Source organism: Peromyscus eremicus, chromosome 5 (assembly GCF_949786415.1).
Source record: "Peromyscus eremicus chromosome 5, PerEre_H2_v1, whole genome shotgun sequence".
Classification (NCBI taxonomy): Eukaryota; Metazoa; Chordata; class Mammalia; order Rodentia; family Cricetidae; genus Peromyscus; species Peromyscus eremicus.
This window is the reverse complement of record NC_081420.1, coordinates 86,128,178-86,152,046: the sequence shown is the minus strand read 5'-3', so window position 1 is coordinate 86,152,046 and position 23,869 is coordinate 86,128,178. Positions and strand designations below refer to the sequence as shown.

Below are 23,869 nucleotides of genomic sequence, written 5' to 3'. Positions count from 1 at the left end.
AGTTTAAGGTCATGAGACCCTGTCTCAAAAACAGAAAAACAAAACCAAGAAAACCTACAAAACCTCCAAACCCCAAACTAACCAAACAGAAAAAGAGTATTGGTAGTTGCTGTGGGATGGTCTGTATGTCAAGTGTGTTGCTGATTGGTCAGTAAATAAATCACTGATTGGCCATTGGCTAGGCAGGAAGTATAGGCGGGACAAGGAGAAGAATTCTGGGAAGTGGAAGGCTGAGGGAGAGACACTGCCAGCCACCACCATGACAAGCCGCATGTGAAGATACTGGTAAACCACGAGCCATGTGGCAAGGTATAGATTTATAGAAATGGATTAATTTAAGCTGTAAGAACAGTTAGCAAGAAGCCTGCCACGGCCATACAGTTTGTAACCAATATAAGTCTCTGTGTTTACTTGGTCGGGTTTGAGTGGCTGTGGGACTGGCGGGTGACAGAGATTTGTCCTGACTGTGGGCAAGGCAGGAAAACTCAAGCTACAAATGGCGTCCAACGTGGTGGCAAGAGTTTCCACCTAAAACCTGAGAAAAGATTCTAAAACGGAGCTAAAAACAGCTCCTAGTTGTCTCTTTCAAGCTAGCGGCAGCCTGCGTGTTTGAGCTACTATGGCCGGTTCCTGGCGTGCATGCTCGACCTGCAGTATGGCGGGAATGAGGCCTCTGCAAGTGGCACATTAAGCTGTGTGGTGGATTTAGCCTTTGCTAGTACAAAACAAAAAAAGAGGTTTCTGGGCTACACGCTGCTTGGATAAAAGCATATACCCACGATAGTTCCCAGAGCTGGTGGTAAAGTACCACGGCCATGTTGGGAAGCTGAGGTGGGCGGAGCCAGCAGCCACAGCTGCTGCAGTTTAAGGCAATAGATTCACAATAAGACAGATTCAGATGTAATAGTTTACAATGTGTGTAAAAATGTACATAGGCTTAAAAGAGAAAGAAAAAGGAATATATACAGTTATATAAAGAAATAAATAGTTTTTAAAAATAAAGTCTTTAAAGAGATAGTAAAGGTAGTATAAAAATAAGCCACGTAAAAATGGATATTACACAGAGAATCTGGATTGTGTTGTCTTTGGGATTTTTAACTGCAGAAAAACATTTGATTGTAAAAGCTGTTGAGTTATGCCAAAATGTATATTTTAAAGGTACCTTGACTTCAAAATTTGGATATAAGGATATGTTGCTTTGGAAAGGAGACTCTGCTTTTGTTTCCACAGAAAGCCAGAGGCTATGGATTTGTTCCAGATTAAGATACATCAGGTTTGACCAGCCAAGACCAAATGAAAGGTCTCCGATGACACCATGGCCCAGATGATCCAACATCCAGAACCGTTTCAAGGCAACTGGCTCAGATGATACACCCTCATGGACTACTCCATAATCCTAAAATATTCTTTGTGTCCCCATAAGATACAGCGCCCCCCTCCAGCAGGAAGTAGTAAGAGAAGCTACGCCCAAATTCCCAAATATACCAAGCTGACTTTGGAGATGTGTAAAGGTTAAAACCTTCCTTTTTAAGAAAAGAAAAGGGGAAGTGCTGTGGGATGGTCTGTATGTCAAGTGTGTTGCTGATTGGTCAGTAAATAAATCACTGATTGGCCATTGGCTAGGCAGGAAGTATAGGCGGGACAAGGAGAAGAATTCTGGGTAGTGGAAGGCTGAGGGAGAGACACTGCCAGCCACCACCATGACAAGCTGCATGTGAAGATACTGGTAAGCCACGAGCCATGTGGCAAGGTATAGATTTATAGAAATGGATTAATTTAAGCTGTAAGAACAGTTAGCAAGAAGCCTGCCACGGCCATACAGTTTGTAACCAATATAAGTCTCTGTGTTTACTTGGTCGGGTTTGAGCGGCTGTGGGACTGGCGGGTGACAGAGATTTGTCCTGACTGTGGGCCAGGCAGGAAAACTCAAGCTACAGGTGGTTGCTACCGTAAAGCCTGATGACCTGAGTTTGATCCCTGGAACCCACATGGCAGGGAAGAGTACCTTCATTCAAGCTGTCCTCTGCCTGAGACAAGTCCCAGGGATCCATCTGCCGATCTCTGCTCCCTGTCTTTCTGTTGCTGAGATTATTGAGTCTGGCTTTTTTTGTTTTTTTGCTTTTTTGGTTTTTTGGGTTTTTTGTTGTTGTTGTTGTTGTTTTTTTGTTGTTGTTGTTTTTTTTTTTTGTTTTTTTTTTTTTTGAGACAGGGTTTCTCTGTGTAGCTTTGCGCCTTTTCCTGGATCTCGCTCTGTAGACCAGGCTGGCCTTGAACTCACAAAGATCCACCTGCCTCTGCCTCCCGAGTGCTGGGATTAAAGGCATGCGCCACCACCGCCCGGCGCTTTTTTGGTTTTTTGAGACAGGGTTTCTCTGTGTAGCTTTGGAGCCTTTCCTGGAGCTCACAGAGATCCACCTGCCTCTGCCTCCCCAGTGCTGGGATTAAAGGCATGTGCCACCACTGCCCGGCTTGAGCCTGGCTTTTTATGTCTGTTCTGGGGATCAAACTCAGGTCCTCGTGCTCGCACACCAAACTCTTTACCAGCTAAGCCATCTCCTCAGCCCCTCAGAGGCTCCTTTCAGCATTGCTTAGTTTGTAAGATGCCTCTTGCCACTCTACCAAGCTGTCCATCACCCTCACCTCTGCATAGTGGCCCTCTAGTCATTGTGTCTACCCTGCCTGTCACCTGTGACACGTGGCTGGGATTGCCAGAGCTCTAGCACCCGTGAGCTGTCCTCTTTGGGTGTAAAGGACTGTAGAATCACGGGCTCCCAGGATGGGCTGATCTCCTCTACATCCTGCAAACCTGGGACGTGAGTCCATCATCCTCCTACAGTCTGAGCACCCCTGCTTAACTGGCAGCAGACTGGGCTATTGAGATGTATGGACACCATCCAGGGAACAGGTATCCACACAAGTGTTTGCTGCTTAGAGAGTTCAGAAAAAGGCGTAGAGACCTAGACTGAACCTGTCCCACGTGGGGATCACAGTTGTTTCTCCTCAGAGGATTAAGGACCCCACACCACATCCTCGCTGCCGGCCCACGTGTGCTCTCAGAATAACTTGTCACCATTGGCACAGTGTGGTCTCCCAGGGCTCTTAGGATGTGCTGTGGAACAGAGTCGTCCCAGCCAATGTGGAGAGGGAAGGAAGATGTAGGGTGGGAGGGAGCAGAGCCTTCTCCAGAGTGGTAAGAGCCAGGCACACTGGGAGCTGAAGGACTCTCTAGGATGCAGGAGGTGAAGGTTTATGGTGGGGGCTGAGGCTGGGAAACTGTTCATCAGAAAAGCTGGGCTGAGCAGAGAAGGGAGCAGCCACGTCCACTGCTACCCTGTAGAGAGGTCTCTGCTGACCCTGGGAGGACTGCCTTTCTAAAACTATCCTGTTTGGGGTCGTGGCATCCACTACTACATGGTCCCCTGCCGTGGACATCAGCCACTCTGTGGAAGAACTGTGGGCGAGTGGCCTCTTCTGACCAAGCCATCAGAGCGCCCTGAGGAGGTGAGACTCAGTCCTGCCCACCGGTGTCCACTCCATGCCTGAACCAGGTGGAGGGGACAGTGACTGTCACCCCGGAGCAGCTCCTGGAGGGAACGGGAACCAAAACAGCCACAGCTGCAGCAGCTCTACTCAGCTGTGGCTGTCCTGGGAGAACCCGGCTCATGTCCAAAGCCATGCAATGTGCCCCAGGAACAGGAGCCTGAGGCACCCAGGAAAGACTGCAATGGCAGCTGGGGACAGGCATATCCTTCCTGCCCTCTGTCCCTCACGTTCTAGGCTCTGACTTGGCACAGTCGTCTTTCTCAGGTCCCGCCAGAACAGTAGTGGCGGCTTCACGCTGAGCCCAGCTGTGTCTCCGGAAGGAAAACTGTCTTCCAGGAGCCTGGGTTACTAAGAGAGAGTTTTTCCCAGAGGCTTCCAGGAAATGTTCCCACCGGTCTCTCTTCCCCAAAGTAAGCTCCAGGCAGTATATGCTAGGCCAGGGAACAATCCCCCCACCAAACTGTTAGTCATCAGCGTGGGCAAGGGGTTCCAGGAAGCACCTGGGATCCAGAGGATATGTGGCCACCTTAGCAGTCAGGGACAGATGAGGTGTGCAGGGGAGGAGGGGCCAGGGGCAGGAGGAGTCCCTTGCCTCTTCTCCTCCCTGCCCCTCCCCCACCTTGCACAGCCAGTCCTCTCACTACACCCATTTACAGGAGAGGGTTGTAGAGGCAGAGTAACTCACTTGACGGTCATGGCGGGGACCCTCTGGAATAGTTCCCACTATAGTCTCCAGGAATCCCTCCAACATGTTCTTACTGGTGCCCAGAGGTGGGCAATGTGGGCAGCTGACTCTTAAGTGAACTAAGGAGGTGGAAAGCCGGACCCCTGGGCTCTGCAGTCAGGGAGGAGAGAGAGGGCTTACTGGGAATAGAAAAGAGAGAGCTTAGGGAGGCATGCCTATGCAAAAACCCTGAGGTATGTATGTCCGGGCATGGAATGTGGGGGGCGGGGAGACAGTGGCTCAACATGGGTTGGAAAAGTGGGCAGAGGAGTTATGCAAAGGCCAGAACACCCAGAGATGGGATCTTAATCACTAAAGCAATAGATGTTACATTAAGTCCTGGCACCTCTGTGAATTACCCAAGTCCTGGATAGAAATGGTGAATGCCCCGGCTCAGGACAACCTTTCAACACAGACATTTCTTTTCTCTGAGGATGACGGCAGGGCAGGTAGCTCTCTCTGGCTTCCAGCTGCAGGCACCTCTGGGACTCTCATCTCTCACCCTTCTGGCCCTGACTGCCTGTACCTGCTGGTTGTTCTGGGTTTGCCAGTCCAGAAAACCAAAATCCTACCTTCCTCCACTCACCTCCACAGTCCTGGGAAACCTGACAGCCACATCCTGGGAACCACAGGCCCCAACCACCACTACCCCCTCCTGTGAGCCATGTTATCTTCCCGTGTCTCTGGTTAGAAGCTCATGGGATGATCTGTGCAGCCAGCTCTTCCCCTCAGCTTACTGAAAGGCTGGAGGTCTCTGCTCCACTACCACTTGGGAGATGCCCTTTCTCAATGACGTCTGCCCTGCCTTAAACAGAGCTTGTCTAACCCCAGGACTTAAGCTCTTTGCATGGTCCTAGGTGGACTCCAGATCTCTACTACTACAAGGGCCTTCTGCAAAGCCCGGTGGCCACCTGGAGCCTTTTAGTTTGGGCCTTTGCAGACATACCTACTCAGGTTTCCAAGTGATTCAAGGCTAGGTGCAGTGTCTTACGCATAAAAGCACAGCGCTGAGAGGCTGAGGTAGGACGATCTCTAGGAATCTGAAGCCTCAGCTATGGAGTGTGAGTTAGTTTGCAGGTTAGCCTGGGCTAGACTGAAACCTTGCCTCAGCCTTCACCCACCAAATCATGATTCATTAAAACTGTAGGACCATACTCTGACAACTAGGACAAACCTAACCAGAGTGCACATCTCACTTCGCAATTGCATAACTCAGTTGAGTACATCGAACAGGTTCTCACTCTCCCTCAGTCTCTCTCTGGGCCTCAGTTTCCCCATCTGTAAAAACTGAAAGCCTGGGCCATCTCTGATTCTGACTCGGGAAGCCTAATGTTATGTCCATTCCTCACTCTGTCTTGCTCACAGGTTGATCCTGGTGAACTGGAAACCACAGAGCATCGGGAGTCCACTGAAGCTTGTCACCCACTGTGAGGACAGCAGGGGGCAGCTGAAGCCTGCTGGTGTGAAGCAGGGATGGGGCTTTGCTGTCTGCTTCCCATGAGAGGCCCCATCAGGATGGAAGGGGGCTGAGATCAGTGAATCTGGGCTCAGTGAGTTAGGGAATTTGGGCTTGCTGGGTCTCAGAGGCATCTGTTTTGGGGGCTTGTATTGGAGGTTCCATCTCTGCAAAAGCAGTACAGCAGAGCAGCTCCAGTGGAAGAGGCACCCAACATTCTGCCCCAGCTTCCTGCCAGCCTAGGACCTGAAGGACAAGACCCATTCTCCTGGGGTAGTGGGACAGTCCACTGTGCCTCTTGTAATGATCTAAGGCCAAAGTCAGACACCTGGGTGAGAAAAGGTTCCTGGGGTTTCAGGACAAATGGAGAAAGCACTGTGTACTTGGACAAAGGCGGCAGACAGACAGACAGACAGACAGACACACACACACACACACACACACACACACACACACACACACACACACACGGAGAAAAGCTATGCAGTGATATGCATGACCCACACACACAGTGCAGAGTCTTTACCCAAGTGCTGCTCCAAGCCCCCCCCAGCCCCCACCCAGCCCCTGATCCACATCAACATCCCTGGAGCCAACAAACTTCTCCGAGCTCCTTTAAAACCTGTTGTTTTGGGGAACAAGTGAAATAGCAATATGATTCAAGTTCAAGGGGTGCTGCTGGTGCAAGCCTGTCATTCCTGTTACTCATGGTAGAGGCAGGTTGTAAATTCCAAGCCTGCCTGGCCAACTGAGTTAATTCAAGTCCAGTCTGGGCAGTTTAGTGAGGCTGTCTCCAAAGAAAAAGAAAAAGAAAAAAATCAAAGAGAAAGGGAATCTTCCTGCCCAGACCGTGGGACTCAAGTTCCCTTCCGGCAAGTCCTAATTTTGGCATGATCCTCCACAGATATTTCAGACATAGCAAGAAAACACACTCCCACACTGAAACCCCCTCCACCAAAGCAGCAAGAGTTTACAGGTCAGAGGGAAGGTCACACTGATTTTAAAGTTTGCAGACACCCCCACACACACACATACAACCCGCCCCCCATGGACAGCACAAAGCAGCTGGTCATTTCTAGATACACAGGGTACTGACTGGACATCTCTGTACTTGTTCCCTGGTTAGTGTAAGGACACTTTGTGTCCTCTGTATTTATGGCTGAGTCATCTTCCAATATGCAAGAGCCACAGGCTCCTTGGCCAGGTTTTACTGATGATGGCAGGAGACCGAGAATCATTTCTGTCTCCTGCTTCTTCCAGAGAGTGAGCCCATCCAGCAAGGGTCTCTGGACACTGGATGGACACTACAGGCTGGGAGTTTCTCAGATGAGTGTCTTTCTCCATCTGAGCAGCAAACCTGCTGGTTTTGGCTCACTGTGACCTCAGGGCTTATCTACATACAGCGACAGCGAGAAAGATAGCCAAGGCCACGTGCAGCCTCTCCATCAGACATCCTAAGGAAGTGTTGGGCAGTCATGGAGGGAGAGGTGACAAGTGACCTGAGTGAAGGGCAGTGTGCCTGGGTGCAGCCTAACCCAAGTCCCATCTTCAATTCCAGTACTCAGTTTTGTAGAACCCCTTCCTCACGACTTAGATCCCCACTCACTGTGAACCACAAGGGCAGAGGAAAGGGCCCCCACTCTGTCGCTCCCTCGGCTCTGCTTGCAGTAGTTATTTGGAATGAGGCTCTCTGCCCAACTCCAGATTTGTTCTACTGTTGCTTCTCTGTGGGTTTGAGCCCATCTCTAGTACCAGGGGCAAGCGCAGAAATAAAACAGCCAATCTAATGATAGAGGCCAGACTCAGTGCTTCCGAGTCCTTATAGAGAGAGCCTTTAAGGATCAAATGTCCTTGTCCCAGAAGGCTTGGAGAGGTGTCACAGCAGTAAGGGTAAGTATGAGGGGAGTGACATCAAGGTTGCCCAGCGGCTCAAAGCACAGCCTCGAAGTGTCCGGTTTTGTGAAACAAGCAAGGCTAAGACCTTTTTTTTGTGATGAAGAGGGCTTCGGGAGAAAAGTCCCAGGCCAAGCTGTGTCCTGATCCAGATTTGCCTAAGGCCCCACCCAGTCCTTAGGATTAAGGGATCCACTGTTAAGTCAGTAGGATTAACTGGTACCTCTTGCAGAGGACAGAGTGGCATCCAACAGCCCAGGTTCCTTGTCAAAAAGTGTAGAGGGTGGGGCAGGGAGTTGGGGCCACACCCTAGCCTTGGCTCCGACTCTGTCAGAAGCTACAAGAACCATCTAGAGATGATGCCTACAGAAGTCCAACAGAGGCTCTGAAGATGGTAAGGAAGGAGGGACTCTGGAACCTTCCATCATTCCCTTTGACCCAGTCAAGGTTTGATCTCCAAAGAAACAGGCAGAGACAGGAACTGAGAAGAGATGCTCGCTGGGGGAGGGCGGGCACCGAGGTGTGTACTTTATGAGGCGGACTTTAATGATGTAGTTGAGTTCCTACATGCAGAATTTACTGCATTTGGCTACAGGAAAGGTCTTATTAGAACTGGACCCCAGAAGTGAACAGGGCAGTGTTTGGCATGGCTGTGCATACATAAGAGATAGGCATCTAGGAGTTCTGGCAGAAGATGAGGTCTTAAAACTTAAGAACGCCTGAAGGAGGGATGGGCCTCTTTTCCTGGAGGCACGGCCAGACAGCTATCCTGGGCTTGAGGTGCAATGTGGGGAAAAAGGCCAAGAGCCAGCTTCATCTGGCTGCTGCAAGCCTGGCACTTTCTCAGGTGAGATCCACAGGGTCAGGCCTCAGTGCGGGTGTGTGTGTGTGTGTGTGTGTGTGTGTGTGTGTGTGTGTGTGTGTGTGTGTGCGCGCGCGCGCGCGCGCGTGCAGGGGGTGGTGTCCAGCAGAGATTCTAGTAGAAGAGCTGGGGGGTGGTTCCTCACTACCACCCAGCTGCAGAAACTTTGGCTCACACTTCCACTAAGCTGTAGGAAGAATAGCCAACATTCCACCCTCTAGTGCTTGGAGGAGGGGGAAACATGGTGCCTGAGGCATGTGTCTCTTCTTTCCTCCTCCTCCTGATGCCCTATGACAAGAGGCTTAGTGCTGCCCCCAACCTCCACCACTGTCACACTGGAGAGAGGCCAAGGACTTACAGGTCTTCAAGGGGTCAGAGATACATGCTTAAACACCCTGACCCAAACTAGGGGATGACCAGAAGAGGCTGTGGCACACTGTGGCTTCTCCCCTCGGGTCTTAGTGGCTGTGCAAGGTTCTTGGGGCCCCCACTGGCCCAGATCTCAGCCCCCAAATTAACTTCTTGTCTCTAATACAGCCTCTGTTCCAAGTCTCAGCCTGAGAATCCCTACCTTGGGCTGGCTTTGTTGGTTAAAGAGGCAACACACACACACACACACACACACACACACACACACACACATCCCATACACAATATTACCACTACCAGCTACACACATACACACACTATGCACATCACTACCAGCCACACACACACCATACACAATATTACCACCACCAGTCACACACACACCATGCACAACATCACCACCAGCCTGGCAAGCTCAGTGGACTTGTCTAAGGCTTTAGGACCTATAAGGCACCATCATGCAGCCCATGGTCTCTGCAGGCAGGGTAGCTGGGCAAGGGAAGTTGACCAGGGCCCTGAACAGAGAACAGGATGGCTTCTGTGCTCCCATTCCCCACCTTTCCTTCCTCTTTCTCCGTCCTCTAGAGAAAAAGCTCCCAGGTCCATGCTATTCTGAGAGGAGGCAGGGCAAGCAGAATTTAAGACCGCTGGCACAATGCAGGAGCATCTATTTTGTCCTGACAACGAATGGCTGGGCTGGGGACATACCTAGACCCTTGTAGTTCCTACTCTCAAGATACCAACAGGATTCTACTTACGGATGCCTCACCACCTGCGCCTCATTGGCCCTAATGAGCAACAACTGGGTTTTCTATCTAGCTGGATTTGATGGTCCCAGCATAGCATTTTGACTTGAATTGGGGGGGGGGGCAGGCAGGGAGGGGGGATGGGTGTATGTGTGGTTTTTTTAAGGATGACCGCTTTCAGCTGGAGAAAACATCTGCTAGATAGTGCCCTTTGACCCTGGACCCTATCATTTTCCTCCAGGAAGGGAGTACCATGGCACCAGCTCCAGGGATTTGTAGACCACCATCTTCCAAACTGCTTCTTCCAGCAGTCAGACCTGAGGGGGAGCCAGTGGAGTTGCGGAATCTACCCAGTGTCTGATTCCCATCCTCTACCTCATCAGTGGCCTAAGAGACAAGATGTTGGCTGATCTAACTGGTTTTCTTTCTTTTTAGAGGGCCAGCCTGAAACAAGCAACAGAACAGGGAAGAGACCGGAGTCTGGTGCAATCAAGAGCAATATTGGCATGGCGTGTGAATGCTCAAGCAGTTTAAAAAAAAAAAAAGCCAGACCACCAAACCTAGCTGAGCCCATGGCATGACCCACCCGAGGTAACTGTTAACCACCTTTTGCATGGTTAAAATGGCGTCTTCCAATCATCAGCCTTGCAGAACTGTCTGCTCCCATAATGCACCTGCCATCATGCTATAATCCCACAGGACAGAGAAGGGGAGAATTCCCACCCATTCCTGACTTTGCATCGCCCTATTTAACTCACCAAGGATCCTCCTGTTTAAGTCTGCCCATAAAGCAAGCTACCCAGGGTCCCTCAAGGTGCTTCGTGAGACATCAGCACTCAGTGCTTCTCTGTATTGGCCTTCTTTCCAGGTAGGAGCTTTGGAACTTCCTTTGATGGAGCGGAGGACCTGGACCCTGGGTAGAGATCTCAACATGGTCTGTCTGTGTCCTCCCTGCAACAAACCTGCCAGTCTGGCTGGCCTGAGGAAATGTCTGCTCCGTCGACTGCCTTTCCCACTCTTAGGGTCAATTTCCTTGAGACCCTTGTACCAGATAGTTGAAACGACGTTGCAGCATCGCAACACCCCACCCCCTTTCCATAATCCTTCAGAAGCTCTTAATAAATCTTGATCTGTTCTCATTTCACAGTCACCTGCTTAACACTTGGGAAAAAAAAAAAACAACCAGCTCTTCAGTCTCCAGCTGGGAAGGCCCCTCAGGGTCCCCTGCAAGATGTCTAACCCAGAGCTATCAAATTCACCTCTGGCTCTTCACCCTTTATCCTTCCCCAGGAGCTCCTTCAACACCAGAGGCTGCATGCTATACACAAGTCAGTAGTGCTGGGATGTCTGTGGAAACAGGGAGTGCATGGCCCACCAGGGAAGCTTCACAAAGGCCATGTCCACTGGCTCTGCACTGTCCACTCTGGATGCCTAAGTGTACATGCCTGGTCCATTAAATGGCTTAAGATGAAGCCAGTACCCAGCTCACTGTGGGCTGAGTAAGTGGCAGCCTGCAGTTGGGGTATAACACAGCCAAGGCTCAAGTAAGACACAAGGGCTGAGTATGTTGAGGTCAAGAGTGTGGAGTTTATTTGCAGCTAACCCCAGGAAGATGATCCCCTTCTCTAGGCATACAAGGCTACCAGCTCAGTGTAGGTATCTTCAGGTGCTGGAGGGCAGTGGGCTGGCAGCATTGTGGGAGCTTGCGGGGTACCTGTCTTGGTTCAAGGGGCCACATGAGCTCACTGAATGGGGATAAGGTCACATGTATTTGATGTCAGGCCACTCGGCACCCCTGCCATTACCCATAACTTAGCAGACTATTAAGTCCTGTACAGGCACATAGGCAGCATGACTGGACTGTGCGGGGGCTGGAGCAGGCCAAGTGGGGGCCCATAAAAGGCAGGGCGTGTTTGTGCCCATAACCTTCAAAGACAGCTTAGGGAGGCTTTGAAGAGTGGTTTCTAACTTAACTCTACAACAGGAGAGGATGGTAGGAGCCACTCACTCCCTGTGGACATGGCTGCCCATAGGTCTCCTAAATGGGGGAGCGGGGAGCTGCGCTGTGTGGGACAGGCAGGCCAGAGACCAGGCCCACACCTCCGAGGTACCAAGTTTCCCAACCTGCACTCCGGGATGCTCTGTGCTGCTCGGAGCCAAGAATGCCTTGCTGAGGTCCCAGAAGCCCTGGGTCCTGAAGCTCTAGAAGATGCCAAATGCTCCCAGATTTATACACACCAGCCATCAGAACCCCTCTGCTTTTCAAAGACACACTCTGTACGGTGACATCTGGAAGCTGATGGCTGGTCATGAGGACCTCAGCACCCAGTAGGTGTGACCTGGAAGATCAGCCCAGTTGAAGTTCCGGGATAGAGGTGGGAGTCTGGCCTCAAGGGTCCCTCTCCCACAGATGCTAGGATGCAGAGAGAAGTGGTCCTAGGTTCTGAGCCTTGAACTCTAACCTGTCCATGACAGATGAGGGGTTATGAGATGAGATGACCTGGAGTCACTACTCCCATCCCCCCTCCCCTTCCAGAGATGATGCTCACAGCACAATTGGCATAAGGCCCCCTCTAGGCCAAGCCCCTCCCACCTAGGGGCCTCCAGGAATCTTCTCCCTCCTGTGACCTTAGTGTGTCCCTGGCTCCCTGGCTTCCCTCCAGCCTTGTCACCCTCAGGGGGCTGGTGAGCAGAGCAATGTAGGGCTGTGAGAAAGGGGTGGGCTGAGAGGAAAAAAAAGACGGTTCCCACACAGGGAATCTGGCATTGAACACAGAACAAAGAAGACCGTTAGCAATTTAGAATTCTAATAGCATTTTTTTTTTTAAAAAAAACAAAACCGAAAAAGTCCCATAAAACAGCAAAACCCCACCCCACCCCCCAGCCCAGTGTAACAGATTAGCCATTAATACAAGAGTAAAAGATGTCACAACCACACCACTAACTCAGGTGGCACAGCAGATGGACTCAATGTGGCAGGAACATCACCTTTACACACCACTCAGACACTGACCACTGACATAAGCCGGGCACAGGTATCCTCTGGGTCAGTGACATGTCAGGACAAAGTACTGACCAAATGGCTGTGTGGTCAGGGACTGCTTTAAGAAAAACAAAAACAAAAAACCCTGCAGGTGGGAGACCCCAGGGCATCAGAGAGAGGAATGAGCAGGGCCTTCTCAGAGGGTATAGGTCAGCACCATGAACATGAACATGGCAGGCCCAAGAGTCCCTGCCCTTTAGACCCAGGCTGGGACTGGGTCCCTGCCCTGATTTCCAAGGCAGAGACCCCAGTTCAGATCTCTGGGAGATCCTTCAGGAGGCACTCTGACTTCTCCCTCCTCACCCAATGAAAGGGGACCCCAGAAACATAGAGGGAGGTCAGGGAGGCCAGTAGTAAGGTTATCACCATGCAAGAGCTGCATAGAATAGAATCTCTCTAGTCACTGCCTCCCTTCAAGCAGGCCACGATCTGAGCAATGGCTGGGACTGGGAAGGGATTTTTAGATCCTGATGTCCCTCCAAGTAGATCAGCTGCTTGGTTAAATGTGCTGGCTGGACCTTAGCTTTCTCCCCCAGACCAGAACGGGCAACCTGTAGGGTGGCCCCACATAGAAGGAGGGATAGCGGCAGACAGCCAGCAGCTTCCACACTCAGGAAGCTGGAGTGATCTTGCCACATAGGTGGCAGAGAGCAGGGAGGGTGCTTGGTGCATATTCTGGACAATGGCTATCGGAGATAAGGAGGGGATGGTGGTGACTTGGCAGAGAGCTGCTGACAGTCTCAGGAACTATGGAGGTGAACGGAGGTGTGTGGGTGGGAGACCCATAGTGCTGGTCACTGTGTCCACCTTCCTGGTCCATTTTCTAAGAGAGCTGGGATAGGGGGTAGACTGTGTCTGCAAGAACCAGAGAGCACAGCCCCTTGAATGATGCAGAGCCTGCCTGTGTGCACAAGAGCACATGGCCTTGTAGTTGACAGCTGGCGGCCAGCTCTTCCCATGGGCTTCTGGCTATGGCAGCCAGCTGCTGTTAGGGTTACAGTTGCAGAGCTCTCTTTCATGTATGGTCAAGGGAAGAGGAGTCACCAGGACTTCAGTGAGACCTGAGCTCTACATTTATAATGTTAAAAAAGTAACTCAGCAGTAGAGCACTTGCCTCGTATGAATGAGGCTGGGGTTCCATCTCTAGGACCCCAGAAAGACAAAATAACCCAAGCTAGAATATGTGTCATCCATCTGTCAGTCCAAGTCCACAGTAGAACAGGTGACATCCGAGTCTCAGTAGTTCCTTCGACCTGGCAACAGTGATGCGGTCCCCTTGAGTCACACTGTGCTACTGAACGACAGCCTTGAGAGAAGAGCTGTAGCCAGCAGCTTTCACATTCACAGCTGGACTGCTCTGGCTACCTATCTCCTGCGCCTTGCTACCCTGTTTTGTTAAAAAATAATCATCTCGGTAGTGTAAACTTGACTCAAATGCAAGCTACAAAAACAAAACAAAACAAAATTCAGAGAGGGGAGAAAGGCCAGATGTGGCAGTCCCCAGAAAGTCAGAAAGACCAAGCCTCAGCTCACAGCATGTGCTAACACCGAGTGCCATGTATGGATGGTCGCCTTCTGGGACCAAATTCGTACCAGAGTATTCTTTCACAGCCACTGTGAACACCTGACGATTGGAGGGACAGTGGATGATGCTGGACAGTTGGTGGTGCTCACTGGAGCTGTGGAGAATGGCAGGCCTGGACGCTGCTTTTCTGAGGTGAGTTGTCTGGAAGCAGTCACAGTGTGCACTCTCCCTGTGGCACCCAGGACTCGAAGCTAAGTCTCCTGAGGAACCACCTGCATAAGCTTCTGGCAGAGCACCGTCACAGAGACTGCAGGGAGAGAACAGGGGTGAGCACAGGCTGGAAGATGGGCAGGAGCTGGGGCTAGCTCCTACTGTCCTGCTTGCTCTCACCAGCAGCCCATTAGTCACTTCTGAAATTTCGAGAGATGGGCTAGACAGATGGCTCAATAGGTGAGCTGCTTGCCTGCGTCTGGCTTTTACGTGGGTCCAGGAATCTGAACTCATATCATCAGGCTGATGCTACTCCCCATTCTGGAACTTCCAAGTCCCCAGACCACAGTGATAGCTCAGGTCTGCAAATACTACTGTCCTCTGGGAGTTTTAGGAGGGTGAAGAAGGGTCCTAACTGGAACCAGCCCTGAGCCAGGTGCCTCATATACAACATTTTCAGGCTCGATCTCTTGGTCAGGCCACAATGTCCAAGCTAGTGGCCTGTAGTGGGGTTTTGCCAGTTGGCAAGGGCAGCTAGCCATGGAATGCCTATTAAGACCGGCTAGGGTGGAGCCCCATGTCTCCCGGTTACTCTCACTGCCAGCCCAGGTGGAGCCCCATGTCTGCTGGTTACTCTCACTGCCAGCCCGGTTACTCTCACTGCCAGCCCGGGTGAAGCCCCATGTCTGCTGGTTACTCTCACTGCCAGCCCGGGTGGAGCCCCATGTCTCCGGTTACTCTCACTGCCAGCCCAGGTGGAGCCCCATGTCTTCTGGTTACTTTCATACCACAAAGCCCGAGGCTCAGGATGATTCTCTTGGTCTGTATGGTGGGCATGGCAGGACCACCAATCCCTTACCCTGGGATTTCCCACCCTGGCTGGTATGGGCAGGGGCTGTGCACACTCACAGATGGCCTGCAGGAGCCACTTGGGCTTGTTCTGCCACCAGACGCCGAAGAAGTAGACAGGCAGCCCACTGAGGATGATGGCAAAGCCAATGCCACACTCCTTGGGTGTCTTCCAGAAGGACACGGCAATGAGGAAGAGGCAGGCCAGGATGAAGAACACCGGGAGGGCCAGGTTCACCTGGGACAGAATTGAGAAAGATAGGCTACCAGGTTCTCCTCCCCACATGGCCCATGGCCCGTGGGCACAAGTGGAAAGCTCCTACTTATTGTCCTGTGGCTGGCATGTGACCCCGGAGCCATCACCTTCTCCTTTGGGTCTGCCCAGCCACCCCTCCCTAGACCTTGGGCCTTTGCTTTGATGTGGCTTAACTACCTCCAGCTGTTCCCCAGGCCAGCCTTGAACTGTCATGGGCCCGGAGAGAGCAGAATCCATGTCCTGTTCAGTCTCACGCCGACCTTAGTACAAGGTGCTGAGCAAAGCTCATCTGGTACAGTCAGGGGAATGAAAACAGCTAGCCTGGTTTCTCTCGAGGCTTCCACAGGGCAGCAGAGATCGGCTCTGCAGTCCCCACATCACAGACATGGAAACTCCTGGCTGCAATACCCACCCATGGCCACCTAGGGGAGGAGCAGTAGGTTGACCCTTCTGGGAAAACCCTGGCTACCCACCAACAAGCAAGGAATACTGCCTTTTCAGAGAACCCTTTGTGGATATAAATGCTCACCCCGAAGCCACAGCCTGCAAATAGCCAAAGCAGACAGGCTTCTGGCAGGGCAGCTCGAGTGCTGAATAACCCAGCAGGCAGAGCTGGGCTTTCCTCTGTGGGCTCTTGCCAGATTGCTGTGCTGGCTGTCCAGAATTCCATGGTCTAAATGGACTCCCAACGTGGGAAACAGTCCCGTGGAACAGACTCTAACCACGTGCCCAGGGAATGAAGCCCACAGGTTATGGGTGAACTTTCCACGGATCAGCTGTGGGCAGTCTGACCTCTAACCCCACAGTTTGGATGACTGAGTAGTACAAGGCGGGATGCTTGGGGTCTTCCACTGACTGGCCACCAGGTTCCTTGTGATACTGGTGGAGACCACGGAGTGAGGGCAGGAAGAAGCCCTGTGGCAGGTGTGATTGGGTCAGTTGTGTGCCCAAGGAGAACTGGCTGGGTAACAGAAACTGCTGGCCATCAGCCACCCTAACTCAGGTGTCTTGGGACCACTCAGACATCTGTTGGGACCCCAGCAGCTCAGCCTTCAATGTGCCCTTCACATGGTACTCATGGAGAGGGGGGCAGGCTCCCTAGTGTGCCAAGGAGAGATGAAGGCTAGACAGGGCAGTGTCCATCCAGGGCTCCTTGGATGCAGACCCTGCTTCTGAGGATGACACCTAGGGACTCAGAAGGGACACCACCCAACACTCACCTTGATGGGACGCTCCAGCTCAGGCTTCTTGAAGCGGAGCCACATCATGCCGATGATAGCCAGGGCCACACACAGCCAGTTGAAGAAGCTGAAGAAGTTGATGATGGAGAAGATGTCATTGGAGAAGGCGTACATCAGGGTCATGACACACTGAAAGCAAAGACAGGGCCAGGTGAGCCTGGCAGGGCTGTGCTGATGTGGCAGGGTACCAGAGGCCACGAGACAGGAGACCACCAGCTCCACCAGTGTCTGGCTGAGCACAACTGCTTGCTCTTGCTTTAGGAAGTAACTACTGTGACCCTGTGGGAGGTCTTGGGGTGCAAAGGGAGGGACGTGAGAACACAGTGAAGAACCCATCGTCCAAGGATGAAGGACAAGAGCTCTCCGGAGTGGAAAGGCCAAAGTACCTGCACCTAGAGCTTACTGTGGCCTCCTGTGCCATCAGTGACTGAACCATCCGAATGAGGGAACCTTCCAACAAAGCACCGAGCACACTATATATCCATACCACCATTAAAAGAAAGCTCAAACTGATGCTGACTATGCCTCCTCAGGGACCCCAAATTCCTGACCCAGGAAGGGTGAGACAGTAAATGTTTTTTATTTTAGCCTTCTGGGGTTGGGGTGACTTTTGTTACATAGCAACAGAGGACTAACATAACTCAACAGATAGGCACAGAAGGAAGAACAGCTGAGTCCAATTTGTGAGCTGAGGCCATTAACATAGTGTGGGCATGGAGAGCAGAGTGAGCAGACGCTCCTGCTGGGCAGGGATTTCGTTTCATACACTTCAAGAACCACAATGGGGTTCTGAATTTTAAAATCTGGTGGAGTATAACGGTCTAGTGCAGCTTGGCTGCCATGTGCATGACACACAGTTCCCGACTACATACTGCTCTGGGCACAGGCATAGGGCCCTACGTGGTGAGGACAGACAGGCAGGAGCACACGGTAGACTTACCGTGAACACCAGTGATGGTACAGGTGTCAGGTGCTGAGGGTGGATCATGGAGAGGACAGAAGGCAGGTGGCCCTCCCTGGACCCCACAAAGAACAACCTGTGGATGGAGCAGAGGGCAATCAGCACTGGCCCCATCACCCAAATGTGGGGAGATACTTGGAGTTGAGAGGGATGTGTGTCAGCCACACTGGGAGGGGCATGACCTTTGCCACCTGGCCACAGGCCTTTCAAGGCCTAACAAGGACAGAAACCTGGGTTGTATCTTACTTCTAGCTCCCATGATATGTTCCCAGGTCATCCAAATATTTAACCATCAGTTATCTATCATCAATAAATAGACAGATTTCAAAGCTTATGGAATAGCAGAGGGGTTTTCCTAGGGCACCGTCAGGTACTTACCTTGAGGATGTGAACAAAGACCCATTGACGGAGCCAAAGCAGGACAAGCCCACGAAGACAGGAATGATCCAGGACATGACTCCTAGGTGATAGTTCCCAAAATCCTGGACAGACACAACACATGGTGAGCGTTCAGCTACCATGGACGCAGGCAGGGCCTCAATTCTGGCCACTGGAGCAGCTCAGCCCGTGACCCTGCTGGGCTGACCTGGTTCCTAGGTGTCCCACACCTCAGGCTGCTGCATGTGTGGTTTTCTCAGAACTGGGTCTGCACTATGAGGAGACACACAGGGTCTCACAGTGGGCCATCCCTGAGTCTTGCTGTGGGGCACACACATAAGGTATCCTGATCCATTCCTATGGGACATGGGGGTAATCTTGAACAGCTCCTTCACATCTGCCAAGAGCCTGGTGTGGTGGCTCTTTATGAACCATGGGCTCTGAATCACCACTTAAATAAAGGAGTCACAGGGGCTGCCAAGGAGCCTGGTTGTGCCTTCTGATGCCATACATAGCCCAGAGCTGGCTCACTGCCACTGACCCAGTAGCAGCCCCCTAGGTCACCATGGCCCCTAATAGAGCCACCTGTGCCCAGATGCCTGTGACCACCCACATGCTGTCCTGCCATAGGCAAGGCGCTATCTAAGCAGCAGCATTTAATGCCCTGCTCTCATCATGCAGAGAGCCTGGTGGGGTCCTCTGTGGTCATCTTTGGTGGTCACCAATGATGACCACTAGACTCTCAAGGTAGGGTAAAGCTTGGGTTCAAGGGTCAGGCCTGGCTGGCTTGGTCACAGTTCTGGGGTGGCAGGCCAATCTTAGCCTCTTGGGCCTAGGAGAAGTTGGTAGGCAGTATCTTACCACAGCCACAGCTTCGGACACCAGCATCTGGTTGGTAGACAGGGTGGTGAAGTAGGCCAGGTTCGTCAGCACATATACCAGTGTGACAATGGGGAGGGAAATGATGATGGCCAGGGGCAGGTTTCTGGGAAGAAGAGGGAGAGACAGGTCAGTGTGCAGGCCAGGACTTAGGGCCAGACCCCAGGGTGAGGAGCCAGGCTCCCTTCCCTTTGCAAGTGGCTCCATGGACTTGAGCAGCTGTGCACGGCTGAATCATAGCTCACACATCCCTGAAAAAATGAGGCTCTTTTAGGTGGCTCTTAGGCCTCAAGAGAGCCAAAGACGGGCCAATGTGAACCCCCATGGCCCTGCCTACTAGTTGCACACCCCAGACAAGTCCCCTCCACTTGGTATCCAGGACCAAGAGCCACAGCTGCTTCTCTCTGGCCTGGAACCCACCCTAGCCCTGCATCATCCTCACTGCAGGCCCCTCACACAGCTCTCCATAGAACCTGGGTGGGGCTCATCAATGGGCTTGTACAGTATGTGGCTTCTCCCTTTCATGTTAAGACAAGGAAATGTGTCTCTTCCATTTCTGTACATACCTGTAGGGGTTGATCATCTCCTCTGTGACAAAATTCAGATAGTTCCTAGAAACCAAGCAATATATATCATTAGATTGAACACATGATTTAGGGGAGGAAAGAAACAATGCAAAGAGAACCCTGTGCTGCTCTGGGTAGGCGTGGTAGTTTGAATGAGACTGGCCCCCACAGGCTCATATATTTGCAAGCTTATGTTCCCAGCTGATGAGTTATTAGGGAAGGATTAGGGGTGTGGCTTTTCTTGGAGTGGGTGTGGCTTTTGTACCACTAGGGTGGGCTTTGAGATTTCAAAAGCTCACACTAGGCCCAGTGTGTCTCTCTGCTTGCCTGCCTACAGATCAGGATACAAATCTCTCAGCTACTGCTTCAGGACCATGCACACCACCATGCTCCCTGCCATGATGATAATGGACTAACTTTCTGAAACTTTAGGCCCCCATTTAAATGTCTTCTTTCTAAGGGTTGACTTGGTCACAGCAATAGTACACTAAGATAGTAAGTAAGGGACAGGAGAATCCTCTGCAGGCTCCCACTGTTGACAGAAGCTGGGCAGTGGGCGCGCTTGAGACCAGCTGCTCACTCTGCTCTGTCCTCTGCCAACTCTGAGGTGAACGTGCAGCCCAATCCTGCCAAAACACTCTGTGTGGCTTCAACACCTCAAGTCTCTATAGAGTTGTCCTAAAAGCAGAGGTCAGGTTGGGTACCTATGGAAAACTGCAGACAGGACCAGCTCTCCCTGCCTGTTACCTAATGGCAGTGACCTGTACGTGCCTGTGCAGCTAACGATGTTCCCTGTGCTCTGTCTCACCCACTTCAATCACCTCTGTATGGTCAGAGCACTGAGATTCTGGGCATGTCCCCAGGCCAAGGGACTCAGATGTTCCAGAACTTACCATCCTCCATAGGCAAACAGGCCACTGTACAATGCCAATACGATGTTCCCCACATCCAAATTGGTACCTTCAAAGGATAACTTAGGGTGTAGGTTGGAAATATCACCTGGAACGCATTAAAGGAAACAGAATACTGGTTAGAGGATCTGGACAGATCATAAGACAAATTCTGGAATGTTTCTGGAGCAAAATACTGTAACAAACAAAAGCTTGGGGTGTAGGCTTTTTATTGCAGATCACTGCACCCACCTAGCCATATGATCAATGCCCCCCCCACTCCCTGGAGCTGGAAACCAGCAGCGAGGGGCAGAACCATCCCCCTCCTGCACTCCCTGGCCACTCAGAGGAATGTGGCCTGGCTAGAAGCCCACGAGATCTCTCTGTAGGCAGAGGACAGGCAGTCCCTTGGCCTGGAGGGATTAGCTCCAGAGCCTTTGCTGATACAGGGTTGTCTCTCCCATGCGGAGTGCAGGTCAGGAGCAGGCAGTCCCATGACCCTTCAGGATATCATCCCACAGCTCACAGAAGCTTCAAGGCTACATAGAGACTTGGGTTGACACCTCGGCCCCTTGCTATGAAGCTCAGAAGGCCCTGGCACAGAGCTGCTAGGGATCAAGGGAGAAGAACTCATGCTAGACCTGTGTCACCCCCAGTGAGTGAGCAAATGCACTCAAGGATTAGGATGGGGGGAACTGACAGCCAGGGCATCCAGAGACACCCAGCTTGGGGTAGAGGCCACTTCAAACTGCTCATTTTACACACGCCTTCCCTCTGCTTGTGTCCACTCCTTGTCTTTTCCAATGTGTCACTAGACATAGGATACACCCACTCAGATGACCACACGTCAACTCTATCTGCAATGACCTCTGTTCCAAGACAGCCACAGAGCCCAGACTCCAGGCAGTGTTCCTTCCAAGTATCTTCCAGAGCTAGTGACTATTGGAGGAGGGTCTTGGTTACCTTATCTGTGGAATGGCCCATTCCATCAAGTGCAAGAGTCTGCTGTTTAAAGATGCCAGGTTTGAAGCCAGGTATCTGCGTAACCAGCAAGGTGGGTGGCTGGCTCTCCACAGACCCAGGTTACCTACCTGTGGGTTTTTAGTTGATGGGTCCTGTGACCAGATGGGTCTCTGGGCCCCTGGGGACAGCTACAGCACTGATACACAGCTCACATTTGACCGAAGACCAGGAGGCCAACGGGACTAATGCAACTTGGAGCTAGAGGTGCAGCGTGATCACTGGAAGGTGAACCATTTTTAATTGTGGCTGTGGAGGCAGCATAGGGCCCAGGTCTGCCTGGATCATACCCTGGGGTCAAGGTCACCAAAGGACCCTGTGAAAGAGGTCTCCACAGAATTTGTCTTTCAGCCCTGTGCCAGGGTCAGACTAAGAAGGAAAGACTGGCCGGGCGGTGGTGGCACACGCCTTTAATCCCAGCATTCGGGAGGCAGAGGCAGGTGGATCTCTGTGAGTTCGAGGCCAGTCTGGTCTACAGAGCTAATTCCAGGACAGCCAGGTCTACAGAGAGAAACCCTGTCTTGAAAAACAAAACAAAACAAAAACAACAACAACAGAGAGAGAGAGAGAGAGAGAGAGAGAGAGAGAGAGAGAGAGAGAGAGGAGGAAGGAAGGCCTGGACCAGTGTTTCATGGTCTTCTGGATGTATGAAATGTCCCATGATTCTATTCCCCAACCTGAGCTAAGGTTGTCCTGGGCTCTCCACCCACCCTCAGTTTTCTTCTTTAAGCCTGGTCTTCTGAGAAGGTATTACCCACATCCCCATCTGTCTAGGTCCTGGTCACAGGGCAGTCAGAAGCCAGCTTGTGGTGAGCAGTTCAGGGCAGCTCAGGACAGGGTACCTTCAAAAGTGCTTTGGTGGAGTCTCCCACAACCCAGGGCACTCCCATCATGCTCTGCAATGGAATGTTTTAGAACAAGGAGAGCCTTTACATGGATAGGGCCTAACTCAACTATCTCTGCTCTGGGGAGTACCTCTCCTACAAGTTGGGAAACTGAGGCACAGACCAACCATGCAGTGGTATGAGGATCTGTCAGGCTATGTGAGAATCAAAGCTGATTCTCTACCATGCTGTGAATCTTTGAGGGATGGGGATGAATACGAGACCTGGAAAAATGGTAAGAATCCACCCTGGGTCAGCATAGACCACTTCAGTCGGAAGTCCACAATTACCTTGTAACAAGACCTCAAGAAGCAGAGTGACTGGGACATCTTTAGTACAGTGGGCAGGATGCCTACTTCTTATCCAGCCTGGGTGGGGGGTGGCAGGAAGGTTGGTTCAATTCCCTCAGCAGATGGTTCTCTGCCAGGGACTCAGTATACCCACCTCAAATCTACAGCCATCCTCTTACCACTGAGAGGATGGAGGTGGGGACTAAAACCCAGTTATGTGTCAGGACTTGTGGCATTCGGTCAGGCCTGCAGCAGAGCCCTGGGGTATAGTGGCTGCGGTCTATGCTGGACTGGAGGCCACAGCTTCTCTGGACATCTGACCAACACCTTTCTCTCCACAGGAACCATGGAGTGGGCAGCAGATCTGCTAGTCTGGATTCTCCCAAGCTGTTCCCAGGTTGGATTAGCTCAGGGAAGACCTCACAGTACCCTAACTGTCATCCTTTGACTACAGCTCCACCTGGGTGGCTTGAAGGCTTGTGGGCGTGGTCACGCCCACCCGGCTAATCAACACACTGGCAACTCCCTTGTGCCCTGTGCTTGGTTGAGTTGCTTAGAAGGAGAAACGGGAGACAGGCACCTTGCTGGAAGTGGGGCAGAGCAGGAATTTAGAGGTAACTGCTCTAGCTTAACCAAGAAACCTTGGGGGTGTCATAGCTTGGGGGTGGGGACAAGTAGTGGGAGTCTAGTGGCATCTAGTGGCAGAGACCAGAGATGCTGCTCAAGGTGCACAGCACGACCTTCACAGTTAAAGGAGGCTCTGCCAAGTCCAACGCCGACCTCCCACCCCAACGCCTGTTCTCCACAGTCCCAGTCAGGCCTGATCTGTGTGTCCACACAACTTCAGGCACTGGATGATGTACTAAATGAGGGTTTGCTAACTTAACAATGGCCAGAGCCAGGGCAGCCAAGCTGTGCCATCCAGTGTCTCTTTCTCCAGAGCCACTGTAACAAGACAGGGAGGCAGGCAGGCAGGCAGGCTTGTAGTGTAAATGGACAGGTCGGCTGGGACCAGGGAACTCCACCATACTCTGGTCCTGGGAGCACCACTACCCTTCCTCTGGGCTTGTGCACTGTCTCAGAACCCTTCTCCCACTCTGGCTACAGCAGGTTGGGCCTGGCTGGCAGGCCTCCCCTTCCTCAGCCATCCAATGCTGCTCTCCACAAGGCTGATGGCACTGCTCTGAGAAGCTCTGCACAAGCAGAGACCCAAGCAGGGTGCAGCCCTAGAAAGCACAAATCAGAGTTCTCTAGAAAGCAGGGGTAGCTGGGGTGGGACTGCTC

The 23,869-nt window shown here is 51.9% G+C and overlaps 1 protein-coding gene and 1 long non-coding RNA gene across 2 annotated transcripts in view; one reads left to right on the top strand and one right to left on the bottom strand.

Moving 5' to 3' along the window:
• Positions 1-117: 117 nt before the first annotated feature.
• Positions 118-10,683, top strand: LOC131910627 (uncharacterized). The gene is made up of 3 exons (XR_009379179.1): positions 118-309; positions 10,029-10,184; positions 10,462-10,683. It is a non-coding gene; the product is annotated as an uncharacterized LOC131910627 (long non-coding RNA).
• A 469-nt stretch (positions 10,684-11,152) lies between these two features.
• Positions 11,153-23,869, bottom strand: part of Slc7a5 (solute carrier family 7 member 5) — a 30,220-nt gene continuing 17,503 nt past the window's right edge. The window contains exons 3-10 of the mRNA XM_059263888.1: positions 20,395-20,500; positions 19,502-19,546; positions 18,918-19,041; positions 18,057-18,160; positions 17,658-17,754; positions 16,697-16,846; positions 15,281-15,458; positions 11,153-14,468 (exon numbers count right to left, since the gene is read on the bottom strand). Of these exons, the coding sequence (XP_059119871.1) occupies positions 14,413-14,468; positions 15,281-15,458; positions 16,697-16,846; positions 17,658-17,754; positions 18,057-18,160; positions 18,918-19,041; positions 19,502-19,546; positions 20,395-20,500 (860 nt within the window). The 3' untranslated portion in view covers positions 11,153-14,412. The remainder of the gene's footprint in view (positions 14,469-15,280; positions 15,459-16,696; positions 16,847-17,657; positions 17,755-18,056; positions 18,161-18,917; positions 19,042-19,501; positions 19,547-20,394; positions 20,501-23,869) is intronic.